Below are 15,727 nucleotides of genomic sequence, written 5' to 3'. Positions count from 1 at the left end.
GTAGAATATCACCGATACCGTACATATTACATCTTGGACACAAAGTTCACAGAAAATATGTGACTTTGCTAAAGATCAACTTGTTGACCAACAGATGCCAGAGTGCAAAGCGCTAGCAGTCCTTATTTTGGTAACCTGATCAAGAAGCAGAAAATTGACATCAGTCTGTAATAGTTTTGTCGATTTATTTTACATTTACTAGGGAACATAACCTGACCAAGAAACATAATATTTTGATCAATCTATATCAGCTTTGCCAGTATCACATTGTCCCCAATTTTTTTTCTTGTCATCCTTTCTCGACAATGTGGTGCTCCCTTTGACTGTGATGCCCTTAACAACTGATTAGTCTACTTAATTGTTAATACGACCCTGCATGCGTTGATACAATGGTTCGTTAGCTAAATTTGCACATTACTGGCAGTATACAAAGCAGGTTAAGTGAAAAGTTAAGTTAAGTCCTTCACCAGCTTTGATATTTCAGGACCACTGCCATGACGGGTGCTAATTAAAATTTGTTTGGCATTGTTATCATTATTATCTTAATCAAGTTGCTTGTAGAGATTGTAGAGATTAGCGTGTTAGAGTTCTGGAAACGAGTAAATGGTCTAAAAATAGCATTTGGAGGCATTTTGGCGATGGATGTAAATCCAGATCACATTTCCGTGTTATGATTAGTATTTATACAAATTTTCATGTCATTAATTTCATTTTCAACAAAGTTAAAGAGATAATAATTTCAAGGGTCTGGGAACAATGAATCATTCTTAAAATAGCTCTTAAGGGAATTTTTCAGACTAGGTCCCGACCGCATCAGACTAGGTCCCGACCGTATAGGTGTGGAATTGTACTTTGTCGTCACAGGAAAGAAAAGAGAAGAAACAGTTTTAAATATACCAGATATTCTTCATTTACAGATCTATTTGATTTGATCCCAATAAAAGTTTGACTTAGACGTGGACAAGTTAAAACATTGGCTCAATAGGTTTATCAAGAGTTTTAACACAAATATCGTTTAAACCAAATTGAATGCAACGCAAGATAAATGTCTAGTCATCTACATACAACAATCAATTTGAATGTCGTAAATACAGTTAAGAATTCATTCAGTCTGGAGATTCAAGGTCTGTTAGATGTCATGCATCAACTTGCCATAAATGCATTGTCTTCCAGCTCCTCTTCAGGATCTGCGCCGTCTACCTGTTTGCCTTCTACTAATTGACGCTTTCCTGATCTGGGCAATTCTATTTCCGAAGAAAGTTCTAAGTTTCTTTTAGTGTGCATGGCTTCCTCTCTTCCCGATCGCGGTAAGTAATTCTCTTCTCCTGCTGCCAAAACAGCTCGACGTTTGCCAGATCGTGGTAGTTCCCTTTCTGATGCTACAAAGGCTCGTTTTCCGGACCTTGGGAGCATAATGTATTCTCTGCCAGATCTTGGCAGCGTCATAGAGCGTTTCATTGACTCATCGTCAACCTTCACAAAGCTGGCCACTGTTTTTTCTGATGATCTTTCGGTTACGTCTTCTGCTGATCGTTCTCCTTCTGTCACTGACCTTGCCATGGCAGATTCACGCTTGCCAGATCTTGGCAGATCGAACTCGCGTTTCCCTGATCTTGGTAGACGCCTTTCACGTTTTTCAAACCAAAGCATCTCTGTTTTCCTTTTCCCCGCCCTTGGTAACTCTAGTTCTCTTCTACCATACCTAGGCATGGCAAAATTCCTCTTCCGATATCTTGATATTTCTTGCCTACCAGATGCACGTGTTTCTATTTCTCGTTTTCCTGATCTTGGCAAATGCACGTTTCTCTTTTTCTCACCAACCTCAAACATATCAACCTCTCGTTTCCCTGATCGTGCCAGTCTCGATTCTCTTTTGCCATAACGTTGTATCTTTCTTCTTAATTCTACCAAACGCTTACCAGAGCGGGGTAGAGCTAACTCTCTCTTTCCTGATCTTGGCAAATCAATGTCTTCTCTTTTTCCAGATCTAGGAAGGGAAACTTCCTCTCGTTTACCAGATCGTGGCAAAGCATCTTCGGAAGCAACAGCACTGAATCTTGCGTTCTTTTTCTCCTCTTGCATCGATGAATCAAAATTGTCGAAGTTACTGAGAAGGTAATGCAGTGCATTTCTGCACACGTTCCGATCAAGATCTGAAGACGTACCGCAGTACTTTTCGAGTTGTTTAACAAGTTCAAGAAGCAATTCACTTGTAGATTTCTGCTGTTGACTTATGATTTGGTCATTGAGCAGAGCAAGATCCTCTGCAACTGAAATCTTTCTACGGCAAGATACAAATTGTGCGTACAAAGAAAAAGACAACAGTGAGACCAAAATGAGCTTCATTTTCTCTCTTCCGCTATCCAACATCAAAGTATATTAGCCAGTCTCCTAAGAAATCTCTCTTTGCTTACCACAGCCTCTATTACAACTCAGCTTTGATTCGTAATATACAGTTGATACGGCGATTGTTTCGAACAGAGAGAGTAACAACTGGTTAGTTCAGCTGTAATTTGTGTGTTCCGCCTCTACTTAAAACGATCTTATGCGAAATCGATGCACCAACATCCGATTTTTATAATGTCAGATTACGTCTGGATCCCCCTTGAATTAACAATTAGTTGGTTGTAATTATCAGGATTGACTTTTAATTATTCATAATTTTGAGTTTCTGAGCATCTGGTTGGTAATTTGATGAAAAATAACACCATATTTTCTCCTACTGACAGAATTAGTTAAAATATCTTGCAGAAAATCCTCTGCATATGATTGTCACGTTCTTCTTTCTACGACGGGTGTTCACACACTTTCAAATCAAAACGAACTCTTACTTGCCGGCTGCACCGCTTCATGATTATTCCTTATTGTATTTATTGATGATGCAACAAATATGATTTTTTCATGAGTGGGTTTAAACGCCTTCGTACGCAATGAGTTTAAACATCTCTGTAGTAGAATACTGAGTGCCTTCGATAAAATTTCCTTAATTTGAGCTTTAAAATCGCCAAAATGTTTAAATTCAACTACTGAACACAACTTTCCTTGACTTTAAAGTTGCTTAAGCTTTAAATTCATGTTTAAGCAACCCTGCTTATCCAACAACAATTGCAAGACCTCATTATTTTGATTTTCCCTGTGGCATGTTTTAACTGTATTCGTTTTTGCCATTACAAGAGAATCCCTAGCACACCTTTCTGAAAACTGAAAGTTTCTGAATCAAGCATTTTAGATGAAGTCGAAAATCAGGTAAAAGCCAATAGTCCAACCACGTAGCTGTAGGTGTCGGCTAGGAGGGGGGGGGGCAAACTCGAGCAAGAACCATACCTCGGGGGGGGGGGGCAGGCTTTAAAACAAGAAAACAGATACATAACAAACAGATTTATTTGGACAAAATCAAGGTCATGGAATTATAAATATACCAAATTTTCAAAATATCATTTGGAAAAACTGTAGCAAGAGGGGGCAAGCTGTTGTCAAAATTTTCATTTGGGAGGGGCACAGCCCCATAGATAAATTTCTTTGGGGGTTATAATTAATAAATGAAATGATCCAATGACGCAAGTTTAATACGAGTCTTCGTGTTGGAGTTGATCTTGTCAAATCAAAATGTAAAATTTTGTTTGTATAAATAAAAACAGTACTATGCGACATATTAGCTTAGGGTCATTTTAAATTCGATTTTCAATTCATAGTTGTTATGTCAATTGAGCTTCAAAAGCACTTATATCTGTATACACACTTTAAGTTTACAAATTCCATAGGCTATCATAATCACTTGCAAATAATTAAGCTGTTTATCCCAATCACGAATAGAAATCATTCTAGAAGAATCTGTCTATAAAGGGAATAACAAATTCCATTATATAAAAAGTTGAATTTTTGCACATTTTGGTGGAAATTCTAACACCCTTGGTTGTTGACAAAACTTAACTTCATTGATTCAGGAAACACCTTTCTCCTTATGCTTCTTTTTTATTGTTCTGAATTGTAAAGATATTTAAGGTGACGATTTCAATTTAGATTTTGATTTCAATGTCTAGCGCAATGTAGGCTCCATGACGTCATTTTAATTTTAGCTAGAACTCATTCTCATTTCTTTGACTGAAAGAAAATGCTTTTGATACCTTGGCAAACTAGCTGTTCACAAGAAACTACAATCCCGGACAAAAATGGTTGAGACTTTTTAAGAAAAGCATATATTTTCACTTTCCATCAAAAAATAACTCCCCCCCCCCCTCCCCCAAATCAATGTTGAATGCATGATTTTGAAGGAGAAATAATAGAACTACAAATCCAACATCGATTCGGGGGAAAGGGGGGACTCGAATTTATAGGGGCGACATAAAGTAGAAAATTGCAGAAATTACATTTTGTCTCAGCATTTTTGTCCGGGATTGTAGGTGTTAGTTATGTAAATGTTCTCTTTATTGATTAGCTAATTACGATAGTACGTGCATTGTAGTGGAATTCGGGGATATATGGTAACCTGTGTCATTTACAAAACAAATTATGTCGATAGATAGCTTTCCTAGCCGTTTATATGGATGACTTTTTCAGGTGTGTGCATTTTTTATGAAAAACATTTCTAGCCTCATGTTGAATTCAGCTGCTTTTTCAACACACCAGATCAAACACATAACAAAAGAAGCTGAATTGAATTCTTGGTTATTTCAATGCGCATGCGCACATTGTAAAGGGTTTCTTAGGGGGAATTGTTTGAAATTTGATAGAGTGAAAATACGATGCTTCTGCCATAGTCTTGCAGGCAGAAAAAGGTTTACCTCCTGTCAAGTATCTTGTTATAACAATCAAATATCGATTAAAGGCAAGCCGAAAGCTTCATTACGCAGGAATATATAGGCTGCTCGTTGATTTAATTAAAATAGCTTATAAAATACATTGCAAACTGCAACAATGGAGCAAGAAATATTTTCGCTCAAAAAGGTAGACGAACTGCTGGCATCAAAGAAAAAAGAAGCTTTATATCAATGCCGTAGCGTGAGCTTTCTCGCTGGGGAGGGAGGAAGGGGTTGGCTGTGAGAGATGCAGAGCCATATTTTACCGACAGAAATTCTTTTGTTACATTTGGCATAGGATTATTGTGTTAAAAAAGAAAATATAATGACGAGTTCTCTGAAATTTGGGGGGTGCACACCCCCCACACACCTCCCTCGCACGCTATGCCCCTGTTTGTGATATTATACCTAACCCAATCAAGGGATTGAAATATTTCACTGCTTTTCAGATTGAAATAATGGTTGAGCGGTAACTTTAAATAACTACTTCATATCAAAAGATATATTTATGAAGAACATGCTGTAGTTATTTGCAAGTTGGAAGAATTTTCATGAAGCAGCTTCAATAATAATTCTATTTAATGATGATTCTATTTAAAGTATCACTGCCATTGTTTGAGCAAGCCATGTACTAACAGCAATTGTTAAAAAGAAGGAAGAGGTTTTGAATAAAAGACTTGCTTTTATGAGTCTGGTGGTCAAAAAATTGTTTCTGTTATTGCAAGAAACAAAGCTTTCTTCTGAATTACCATCTTGGCCTTAAAAATCTCTTTGTTAAGAAACTAAGCATTTTTATAAGAATCTGAGCTAAGGATTAGCAATCGGCTTTGTTATTGATATCAGTGCTAAGAGTTTTTTATAAAATTTCTAAATGCCAAATGCTGAAAAACCTAATTTTAGAAACACGAAAACGTAGCATGAGGTATCATGGAATAAAACACCCAACAATATTCATCTTAAGGCTTGTTTCTGACAGACTGTTATTTATAGAGAAATTAGGGTGACTTGTGAGAATGTTAGTCCCTATTGTCTTCTTTAAATACTTGTTAAGATGTAACAAACAATAACAGATCATAATACTGATCATCTATAAACTGAAGAAAGCTTTCGCAAAATGATTCTTTTAAAGATGGGGTACCTATTTCTGGTACAACTGACATACTATTAAGTAGAAAGAAGAACTCCTTTAAACTTTTTAAGTGATCTGTTTAAGGCTAATGCTGAGCTTTCTTTACCTTGCAAACATTTTAGATAAGAAACTTTATATAAGAAACATTTTAGAGCTTTAAAATTTGAGAAACCTTAAAGAGACTTACAGCACCAAAATGAACAAATTGAAGTTAAAAGAACAAAGTCCTAATTTTAGGCTGTTTTTTATTTGCAATGAAGCGAGAAAGTGGTTGTGCCCAGACTCCCTGAAACAGATTCCAAAGTCTCCTGGACACTCACAGGCAAAAGCGTGCAAGCGATGTGGACACCAACGCAATGCAATGTTTGATGATTGAAACATCAAAATTTTTGGATGAGCATCCCATTGTTATGGCGTTATTTGAATTTTTCTTTGCTATTACACAAGCAGCTTTTTTGTTTTAATAAAGTTACTTGAACTACGTCAAACTTTGTGATGTGTTTTCAAACTTAGAAACAAATCATTGAAATTTTTAATGAATGAAACTTTATCTTACTTCACTGTTAATAGCTCCACCTAACGTTTCCTGTCAAAATAAAGAATGTTCCTAACTCAAACAACTTTATCACAAGATAGGCGTTTTCACGTTAAACGAAAATTGACGTTTGCCTCTTAATGAGGTTCTCATATAAACAGTTATGGCTCAAATGACATATAAACTGCTGACATATGGCTCAGGCAGCTTAAAATTCTTCTGGAAGCAACTTATGTTTTTATGACCAAGGTCTTCTGATTTCAAGGCAAAGGATGAGAAAAAGGAGCCACTGATAGATTATGTAGCGCTCACAAGGTAGGGGGTAAGTATTGCAGATAGGGCAGATAGATAGGTTAGGTAGGGTAGGTAAGGTAGGTAAGGTAGGTAAGGTAGGTAAGGTAGGTAAGGTAGGTAAGGTAGGTAAGGTAGGTAAGGTAGGTAAGGTAGGGAAGGTAGGTAGGGTAGGTAGGATAGAAAGGGTAGGTAGGGTTAAATTGCAGTGAATTTCGTCTCGGTATCAAACGTCTAAGTCAGCTTAGATGATTAAAATATCTGGTATTTTCTGTCGTGTTCACCCACCATAGCAAATGTCGGATGCTAAGAAAGCATGGGAAGACACTCTCAAACGAGGCCTTCAAGATTTTAATTAGCCAACCACGGAGGGGACAGACTGCTTTTAAGCGAGCAACAAGGAAAAAATCACCTTCATTAAAAATAAATAAATTTGTTGGAAAAGGATAGAAGGAAGTTCGAGAAAAAAAGACAGCCATTTGTCTGGAAACTTTCTCTGCTAATTGAACAGTCCTTCTTAAACCAGGTGCCGTTAAATGTTGAATTCTTCTCGCAAGATATGCAGCATGTTCCAGCATTGCGAAAGTTTTCATCGTCAGGTCAGATTTATTGAAATTGGTTTTGCAATAGAATCTTTGCATAATCTTAATTTTTGGAGGTTGGATGGAAATATTCAAAGAAAAGGAATAAATATAAGAAATGTTTTTGCCAGTCATGCATGCAGAGGTACTAATGACCAGTTAAAAGAAATTTGAATAAAGTAAACAAATATACAGGCCATTAGTTTATATTAAATCGCACTTTTCTGCTGTTGTCATGACAGCGAAACTGCACTTTGCAATCGTGTATATGGTTGTTGCCATGCCAGTTCTTGCTCATCCTGATTGCAGTGTTTCAAACCCGAACTTCAAGAGTGAGTCATCTAAAAGCAACTGAATTGAACATTGGCGACGTTATTGAAGCTTCTTTCCAGCACCATCTCGGCAGCTATGTAATTGATTGCTGACGATGTCAATAGAAAGAAAACCACGTGTTCATTGCTCATAATTTTTGTTTTCGTCTTGAAAAAAATGGCTAAAGCAATGTGGCTTATAAGAAGGTTTTAAAATATATTCTTCTGAAGATTTTTTGAGAGTTGTTTCGTAACCCTACCTAACCTATGTTCTCTACCTACCCTACTTAAAAGTCGAGTGAAAAAGGTATTGTCGAATGAAAATCGAATCGTTTGGCCACCTTGTCGAGTGAGTCGAGTGGGCGCGTGCGCAGTTGTCATCTCTTATGCTTAGTTATTTTTAAAAGAGCTAGGGATATAATCGAGAGCGGGGCGGCCAAAAGGGGGCAGGGAAGCATACTACCATGGGGCCTCTAGCTCCAGGAGACCTTTTAAATTGATGAATTCCATTTTAAGAACGAAATTAATCAAACAAAACAAAAGTATGCCTAAAAATAGTAATTTGCTTAAGCAAAATAAAATAATTAGTGACGGTTACTGTCTGGAACGAGCGACCAGGGTCTTATGACGCTAGAGTTTGTCAAAAGAATGTAAACGGACATCTGCATGTAAGATAAGCACGGCAGCCGCTTTGCGTTTATTTGTCTTCATTTTGTAAGCGTGAGCGAAAAGTTGGGTGAAAAATCAAATCGTTTGGCCATCCATGCTCGACATCGCTCGATTTTGAGATCAAATTTCGAGAGAAAGATCAAGCTAAAAATTGAATCGTTTGGCTAAGGCTTAACTACCTACTTTACCTACCTCACCTACCATGTCCACCCTTAATACTTTAATCGGCCTTTCTATCGTACCTAGCCTTCTTATCATCAATTGTAAAAATTTCCTTCACATAAAACTTTACAGCAAAGAATCTTTGCAGCTGTTTTTATCTATTCTCTATCAAAAGCTTAGTATAAATTGATTGTACGGTGTTTCCGCATTTTACAAATGAGGGCCGAGATTAAGAAATAACATTTTCTGGGAGGAAAGACAAATGTGGTAGTATTTCGTCAACTCTATAAAATTGACACAGAGAACATCACCACGTCAGCACTCATCTAACGTGCAAACGCTAATCTTGAATGTAAAATTGTTGTAATCAGGAACATTTTTTATTTTGACAAGTAAATTTTTGGGTGGAGCTATCAACAGTAAGGTAAAAGAAAATTCCATTCACTAACAATTTCAACAAGTTCGAAAATGTGATAGACAAAAATTGTTTTCCAAAAACACATCACAAATTTTGACGAAGTTCAAGTAACTTTATTATAACAGGAAAGTTGCTTATGTAATAGCGGAATAAAATTCAACTAACGCCACAACAATGGGATGCTCGTCAAATTAATACGATGTTTCAACCATCAAACATTGCATTGCGTTGGTGTCCACATCGCTTGCATGCTTTTGCCTGTGAGTATCCAGGAGACTTTGGAATCTGTTTCAGGGAGTCTGGGCACAACCACTTTCTCGCTTCATTGCAAATAAAAAACAGCCTAAAATTAAGACTTTGTTCTTTTAACTTCAATTTTTCATTTTGGTGCTGTAAGTCTCTTTAAGGTTTCTCAAATGTCAAAGCTCTAAAATGTTTCTAATACAAAGTTTCTTATCTAAAATGTTTGCACAGTAAAGAAAGCGCAGTATCAGCCTTCAACAGATCACTTAAAAAGTTTAAAGGAGTTAAGAAGTTCTCATCTATGCAGAACAAAGTCATGATCCTCTATACAAAAGCTTATGAACCTAATTTCATTGATAACTAGCCAACTTTTTTCACCTTAATTTTGTAATAATGGTTTTTCAAATATCCCAAGAATCCATGGCTTGAGTTCCTGGCGTAACCAAACTTTCACCCAGAGTGAGGAAAGTCGCCAGCTCTCTGTGATACCAGGAATCACGAGGTGTGGTCACATCGAAAGGAGGACCAGGATACTGCTCGATAAGCATAGCTTCTGGGTGTTCTAACCCTACCTTCTAAACCTACTTTGGGAAGCTTCAGAAAATGTGTCATAATAGGATGATGTGTCAAATAAGCACATCAATAAGAAACTGCGCAGTTTCGATGCACTTAGCAATAGAATTTGAAGGCTCCCAAACGTTAAAGTTAAAGTCGATTTATTGTATTCTGTAAAGTTCCCAAACAATATACACGTTGACCGCCGCCATTTTTTTATCCTCGCTTTCAATTCGTGTATGCTACGCATGCGTAGATATCAAACTAACCCAGGCTCGCCCTTGATTCCGTTTACACTACAAAGTCAACAGTTTCCAGTGTAAACGCATCAGGGCTCGACCCGGGTTACTTTTAACCTAGGGCGAACCCAGGTTAGTTTGTGTAGTGTAAACAGGGCTTTATAGTCGCAAACCGTGCCGGTTGCGCAAGAGCCTTTAAAACGTTATCAAAATTGCTTTGATCTAATCTGCTACTATTAACAGTACTATTAGATATTTTACTAACGATACTCTGTTTATACCTTTTCCTCCTCGAACCTTTAAACTGGTTGTTATTTCCATAACATGTATAGGGATTGCTTTACTTAATGATCAAAAAGTGTGTTGGAAACTAAAGAGCATAGACCTCATTCAAACTTTTGACAAAATAGTCGTTACTCTGCCATTATAATGCTAGTTAATTGCTACTGCCTTAAACAGGGTTAATGTTCTCCATAGTGGCTATTTCCACTAAGGGCAGTAATAAGATGTGAGATGTCGAAGAGGGTCGGAGAAAGATAAAAGGGTAACCCCTTCTTCTAAAGACATTGATTCTGAAAAGTTGCTACATTACTCAAGCCTTTTTGTTAAAAAATTCTGCTTCAATACTTCTTTAAATAAATTGGCAATGCTGAATGAACAACCCAAGCTTCAAAGTTCACGACAGTTTGCGTCGCACACAGACCAGAGTTGATCGTCTCTTATCTGATGTTGCTTCTCCAATGCCAGAGGTAAATTACTGGATATATGCACTGCCCGCGAATCATAAGATTGCTGGGTTCAAAATTTAGATGCCTAAGACCCTTGTCGCTTTTCGATAAGTGATTTTAGGAAGTTTTAGCTCTGAATTTTTACAATGCTGTTGATAGACTGATGAGTGCCAATAACAATACCACATAAAGATAAAGATGTATATAAAAAGAACGATCCATGCTAAAAGTTACATTAAGATAAAGTTTGAGCATGTTTTAGCTATTGAAGCGACCAGGGAAGGGCTCGAACTCGCAACTAGTAGTTTTATTCCGTTAACATAACAGAGTATGGCACTTTGGAACTTTAGCTGTCAATGAATCGGTAGAGAGGCAGATCCAACTAAAGATAAAAGATACAATGACACAACCTGACATAATTTTTCAGAGCATTAGCATTCATTTACGAGCTTCAGTAGTCGTCAAGGTCGTAAACACCCTGTTCTTATATACTTCGACATTTCCGCAAAAGTTTAGTTGGCCTAAATTAAATCTTATACTGTATGTTTACTGTTTGAATCATCTGATCTCCTTTGCAGTTGTTGTTGATTTTAAAACAATAGATAGGTAAATATTTTTCGTATTAACTTTGAGAAACTTTTTGAAAGACATAACACGAAGGAATTAATTTCATTTCTAAAATTGCAAGCTTTGATGAAGGACAAAAATTTTTAAAAATAGTGAGCATCAGCATAAAGGCTGATTCCTTAGATAAACTAATTCGAATTTTGTTTTAAAAAAGCCACGAACATCTGTCTATTAGAATACTAAGAGTTTATTAATTGACCGTAAGCGTAATTTAATGTATTTGCATAGAATAACATTATGCAATGCTGCGGACTGCCGTTTATAAGTGATTCAATCTCCAGCTGTCTCTACACTTCATTTAACTTATCCTGCAATTATCTAGTGCACGTGGGAAACAGTAACAGTTAAGGATGCTTGATTTGCAATGCATCGGCATTCCATAACAGTCTGAACACCCCCTCTACCCGTAAACGGAATATCCTCCTTTCTATGATTAGCCTCTCAATCGTGTAATTGATGACCCACTTTTATACAAGATATATAATTCAGCACGTGATGAGTGAAGAACATTTCCTGTTTATGATGAAGCAGTAAAGATAAATGAAGATCTTGTTTCTTCATCAAACTTCTTCGATAAAGATCTCTTTATACATGCCCTTCAACACTCGTTAGCTTGCCTGTTTAATCTCTATCTGAAAGCTTAATTTCTTGTCTACTTGATTTCTTTCATGCTTGCTTGCTTATTAGTACAATTTCTTAATGATTTGCCAGTACTTCTTTGTGCTTTTACTCTGGCAATTTTATTTCATAGTTTGAAATTTTTGCTATGCTATCAACCATTATCTGCTAACAAAATTAAGGCTTACAGAAAAGTGTTTTCGGCAGGAAAAAATAAACGGATGGGTTTTACAGCAAATAAATTTCTTGAGAACAAATGCTACGCGAAGATCTTATATGTTTTGGCTATGCTGTTTTTAGGGGACGACTAGAGATAGATCTGATGCAAGGAATGACTTAAAGAATGGGGAGAGGAGGAAACGCACAGAATGCATGGGAGACATAGAGTTATTTCCGAGAAATCTCTCGCTAGATGGCCAGTCACGACTTTATGGATTTGATTTTAGAGGGAAATGTCAGCAACAGTGGTGTCCTTAAAAATATCCTGACTTAAATCACTATCATAATGGCTGCACATATACACTCGTTTTTTTATAAGAAACAAAGGTCAATGTTCAGTACTCCAGTTTCTTAATGTTCTGGAAATTTCAATACTCATTGTTTCTTAAGAGTTTCTAAACTATGATGTCATGAATGATTTTATGAAATGTTCGTGACCGTTTAATCACGTCAAGAGATTCGCTTCCGTTCTGATGCTGTATTTAGATGTGGGAAGTATTTTTTTATCTCTTGTGTCTAAAATTCTAGGCCACAGGGCAATCATGTTCCTGGATTATACAAAATTTCGTTGTTCTCAGTTTTATCACGATTTAATAATTTCTTAATTTTTTTGCTTTGAGTACTGGAGTTTCTTAATTTTTCTGACTGTCCAGTACTCGTTTCTTATAACCAGTTTCTTATAAAAAAATCAGTGTAGATGACCAAAAACAGGACAGGTATTCTCCAGAATGAAGTTTTGACTTTTGATCAAATAATCTAAAAGAACATTATAACATACTCATGAAACTGTCAAATCAACTGCATACGTTAAAAATAGGATATGGTCGATGAAAGATTTGATGTTTGTTGGGGAAACGAGTCTTAGTTCCAATTGTTTATTGACATTGTTCAATCCTCTTGTCTGAACCAATGAGAAAGCGCATCATATGAGCATGCTCATTAGGATGAGAGAAAAAATTTACATCTAATGGCACTTTATGGCGTTTAATCAAGACTATTATATATTATATAAACTCTTATTATATATTATATAAACTCTTATTATATATTATATAAACATACTTTATATATTTTGTTAATATCACATAATGTATTACGCGGAGTGAAAATAACGACATGCATGTTGCATGTGCCTATGATGCAAAATTTATAAAAGCCGCGGCCTTACAGGCAAATGCTGGTTCGTCTCCCCATAAAGTGTTTGCTTACCAATTGCTTTTATTTTGGCTTGGTTCATAATGTTTAGGACCGAGACCAACTAACAGTGACTTGAGTGAGAAGAAGTCTTTACCCATATAGTCAAATCTTTTCAAATTCATTTTCGTTTCAAACAACAAGAAATAAAAGTTAAAGTTTAAATACAAATACATGAAGAAATTGCATTACATTACAATAATTGCTAATAAAAAGACAGTAATACAGTAACTTCGTATATTTTACTCGTTGTTTAGGACCCTTAGAAAAAACTCCAAGAAGCCAAAGGCCCTGTTTTTTAAGCATTGCTAATTACTGAATTGAAGATTAAGAACGATAAAAATCATCGACAATTTGCAACTAAATTAATTTTTTTTACATATCTTGTGGTATTTTATGAAGCTTTCTAACATGATCCAAATCAAAAGATTGCTAAGGTTTATTTTGATGATTTAGAACTCTACCACTTAGAACTTCTTTGCAAGACAGTAAAAAATTTTGTCAACTAACTAAAAAGGAGCCAGAACCTTTCAGGATTTTGATACATCTCCGTCTTTCCCAAATCTAAACTTAAGAATAATACAAGTGCTAATGGTTTAATTGCACCTATTTTTTAGATTTATATAATATTCAAGGCTTTAACACTTGAATAGAGTAAATGTATGGCTTGCTTAGTAATGATTTTTTGAACTAGAGTCCTAGCCAAAAAGTATAATTTCACGTTTAGAAGTGGCTTTTTAAGGCAGAATGATGTAAGGGGGCTAGTGAACACAGTTCCTAGGCTTTAGGGGGCATGTATTTATACGCTGACACGCCATTTTCAATAATTTCTAGCTTTGAAACATCACTTGCCATTGAGTTAATCTTATCAAAAACACATTCCTGTCAGGGATGGCGCCAGAAAAGAAATGCTGGGGGGCTGTAATGTCAGAGTGCCGACGGTGAGTGAACCACCAACAAATATGTAATATTACATCATTTTCGCTGTGGTAATTCTAGTTCAAAAGACTATTGAAGTTATAAAGTTCTGACATTGCTTAAAATTTTTCAAAAACTCAAGTGCCGACGGGGGGCTCAATGAATTTGGGGGGGGGGCTCCTAGTTGTGTAAAGTAAAAGAATATATATTTAGATACAGCTTATCGTTTTCTATTATTGTGATTCAATCTTTTTCATCTAAATATGATCGATTGGAGCACGTAAAAATAGAAGGGTTTAACTTTGTAAGATGTTCTTACTCCCACTACTTCATCAATAATAAAATAACGAGTGCAAATTGATAAACACATAGCCACAAGAAGCATAAGCCACTCTAAAGACTTACAATCACAGACAGCCATTGTTCTACTTTCATTAAAGTTGATTTGCAAGAATAGTCCAGGGGGAGATTTGAACAGAGTTTTGTAGCACAGATTTTCAATAGATGAAAATTTTCTGCACCAACCAATGAATGTTTTAAGGTAAAAACAATTTGTGTTGATGCTCTGTCCATGGACGAATTTCAAGTTTTACATACTTAAGTACAGCAAAATCTATTACATGATTTAATGCATGGCTAAGGCGCTGGGGTTTCTACGCAGAAATTCTAAGTCCCCTTGTTCATGCCGAAAAAGTAGCCGACTTTTGTATAAAGAGTTATTTTGGTCAAATGGTTTGTGAGAGCTCCCATCTGCTCTTTTTATAGCACTAAATTCCTGGTGGACCAATCAACCAAAGTTTGCAAAAGAAAGGACAGCAAAAGTTGGTTTTGTAGAAAAGCTAAGGCCATCTAGCATTTTTAACTGAAACACTAATAAGATTCATGACAGGTTGGATGACATCTTAAAGTATTCCCCCAATGATTAATTCTTGGCACATTACTTTTCAACACCATAATAAATGGTGCCTTGTTCAAAACGAAAATAGGCATCACAATTGATTATATGATTGAACATTGGTAGGGTTGCGGTTTTTTCAGGCGGGAAACGACAGCGTAACTAAAGAGCCAAGTTTGTTAGAAAATCCTGTCCTTATCCTCTTCAAGGATGTAGCTTGGCTGTACTTTTTAAGAGTATTTTTGTTAAATAGTCAGTTAAAAAGGACTCGACGTTATACATGAAGAGTTGAATACGCTTTGAATGAGCTTAACATGGTTTTCATTGGTTTATGATTGTAACTTCAGGAAAGTACCCCGAAGAATTAATTACTTTTTAGGTATTTTTGCTGAAAAGAATGCTTGATTTAAACAGGAATTCTAAAAAACTTTGGATGGCAAAAGAGAGGGTTATCAGATGATGTTTATGCTGATATTATCAAGCTACCCAAATATCTAAGGATATGGGTGCAAGAGAGAATTAGAGAAAATATATTCTATACTTTAAACGTGAGAAAACTCAAGTGTTTATATCTTGAGAAAACAACCGTTCTCAAACAT

General features: G+C 36.0%; 1 protein-coding gene across 1 annotated transcript; it reads right to left on the bottom strand.

Annotated features, from left to right (window-relative positions):
• Window positions 1-885: 885 nt before the first annotated feature.
• On the bottom strand, window positions 886-2,582 carry LOC148959554 (uncharacterized). The gene has a single exon (XM_089110123.1). The coding sequence runs from the start codon at window positions 2,368-2,370 to the stop codon at window positions 1,144-1,146; it is 1,227 nt and encodes a 408-aa protein (XP_088966249.1). The 5' UTR covers window positions 2,371-2,582; the 3' UTR covers window positions 886-1,143.
• Between the last annotated feature and the right edge of the window lie 13,145 nt (window positions 2,583-15,727).

Source organism: Rhopilema esculentum, chromosome 9, assembly GCF_057945365.1.
Source record: "Rhopilema esculentum isolate cy_ngs chromosome 9, ASM5794536v1, whole genome shotgun sequence".
In the NCBI taxonomy this organism is placed as follows: domain Eukaryota; kingdom Metazoa; phylum Cnidaria; class Scyphozoa; order Rhizostomeae; family Rhizostomatidae; genus Rhopilema; species Rhopilema esculentum.
Note: the sequence above shows the minus strand (reverse complement) of the source record. Positions and strands in the feature narration are given on the sequence as shown.

Excerpts from the sequence above, each read along its gene's own strand:
- LOC148959554 (XM_089110123.1), bottom strand. The coding sequence starts at position 2,370 with ATGTTGGATAGCGGAAGAGAGAAAATGAAGCTCATTTTGGTCTCACTG.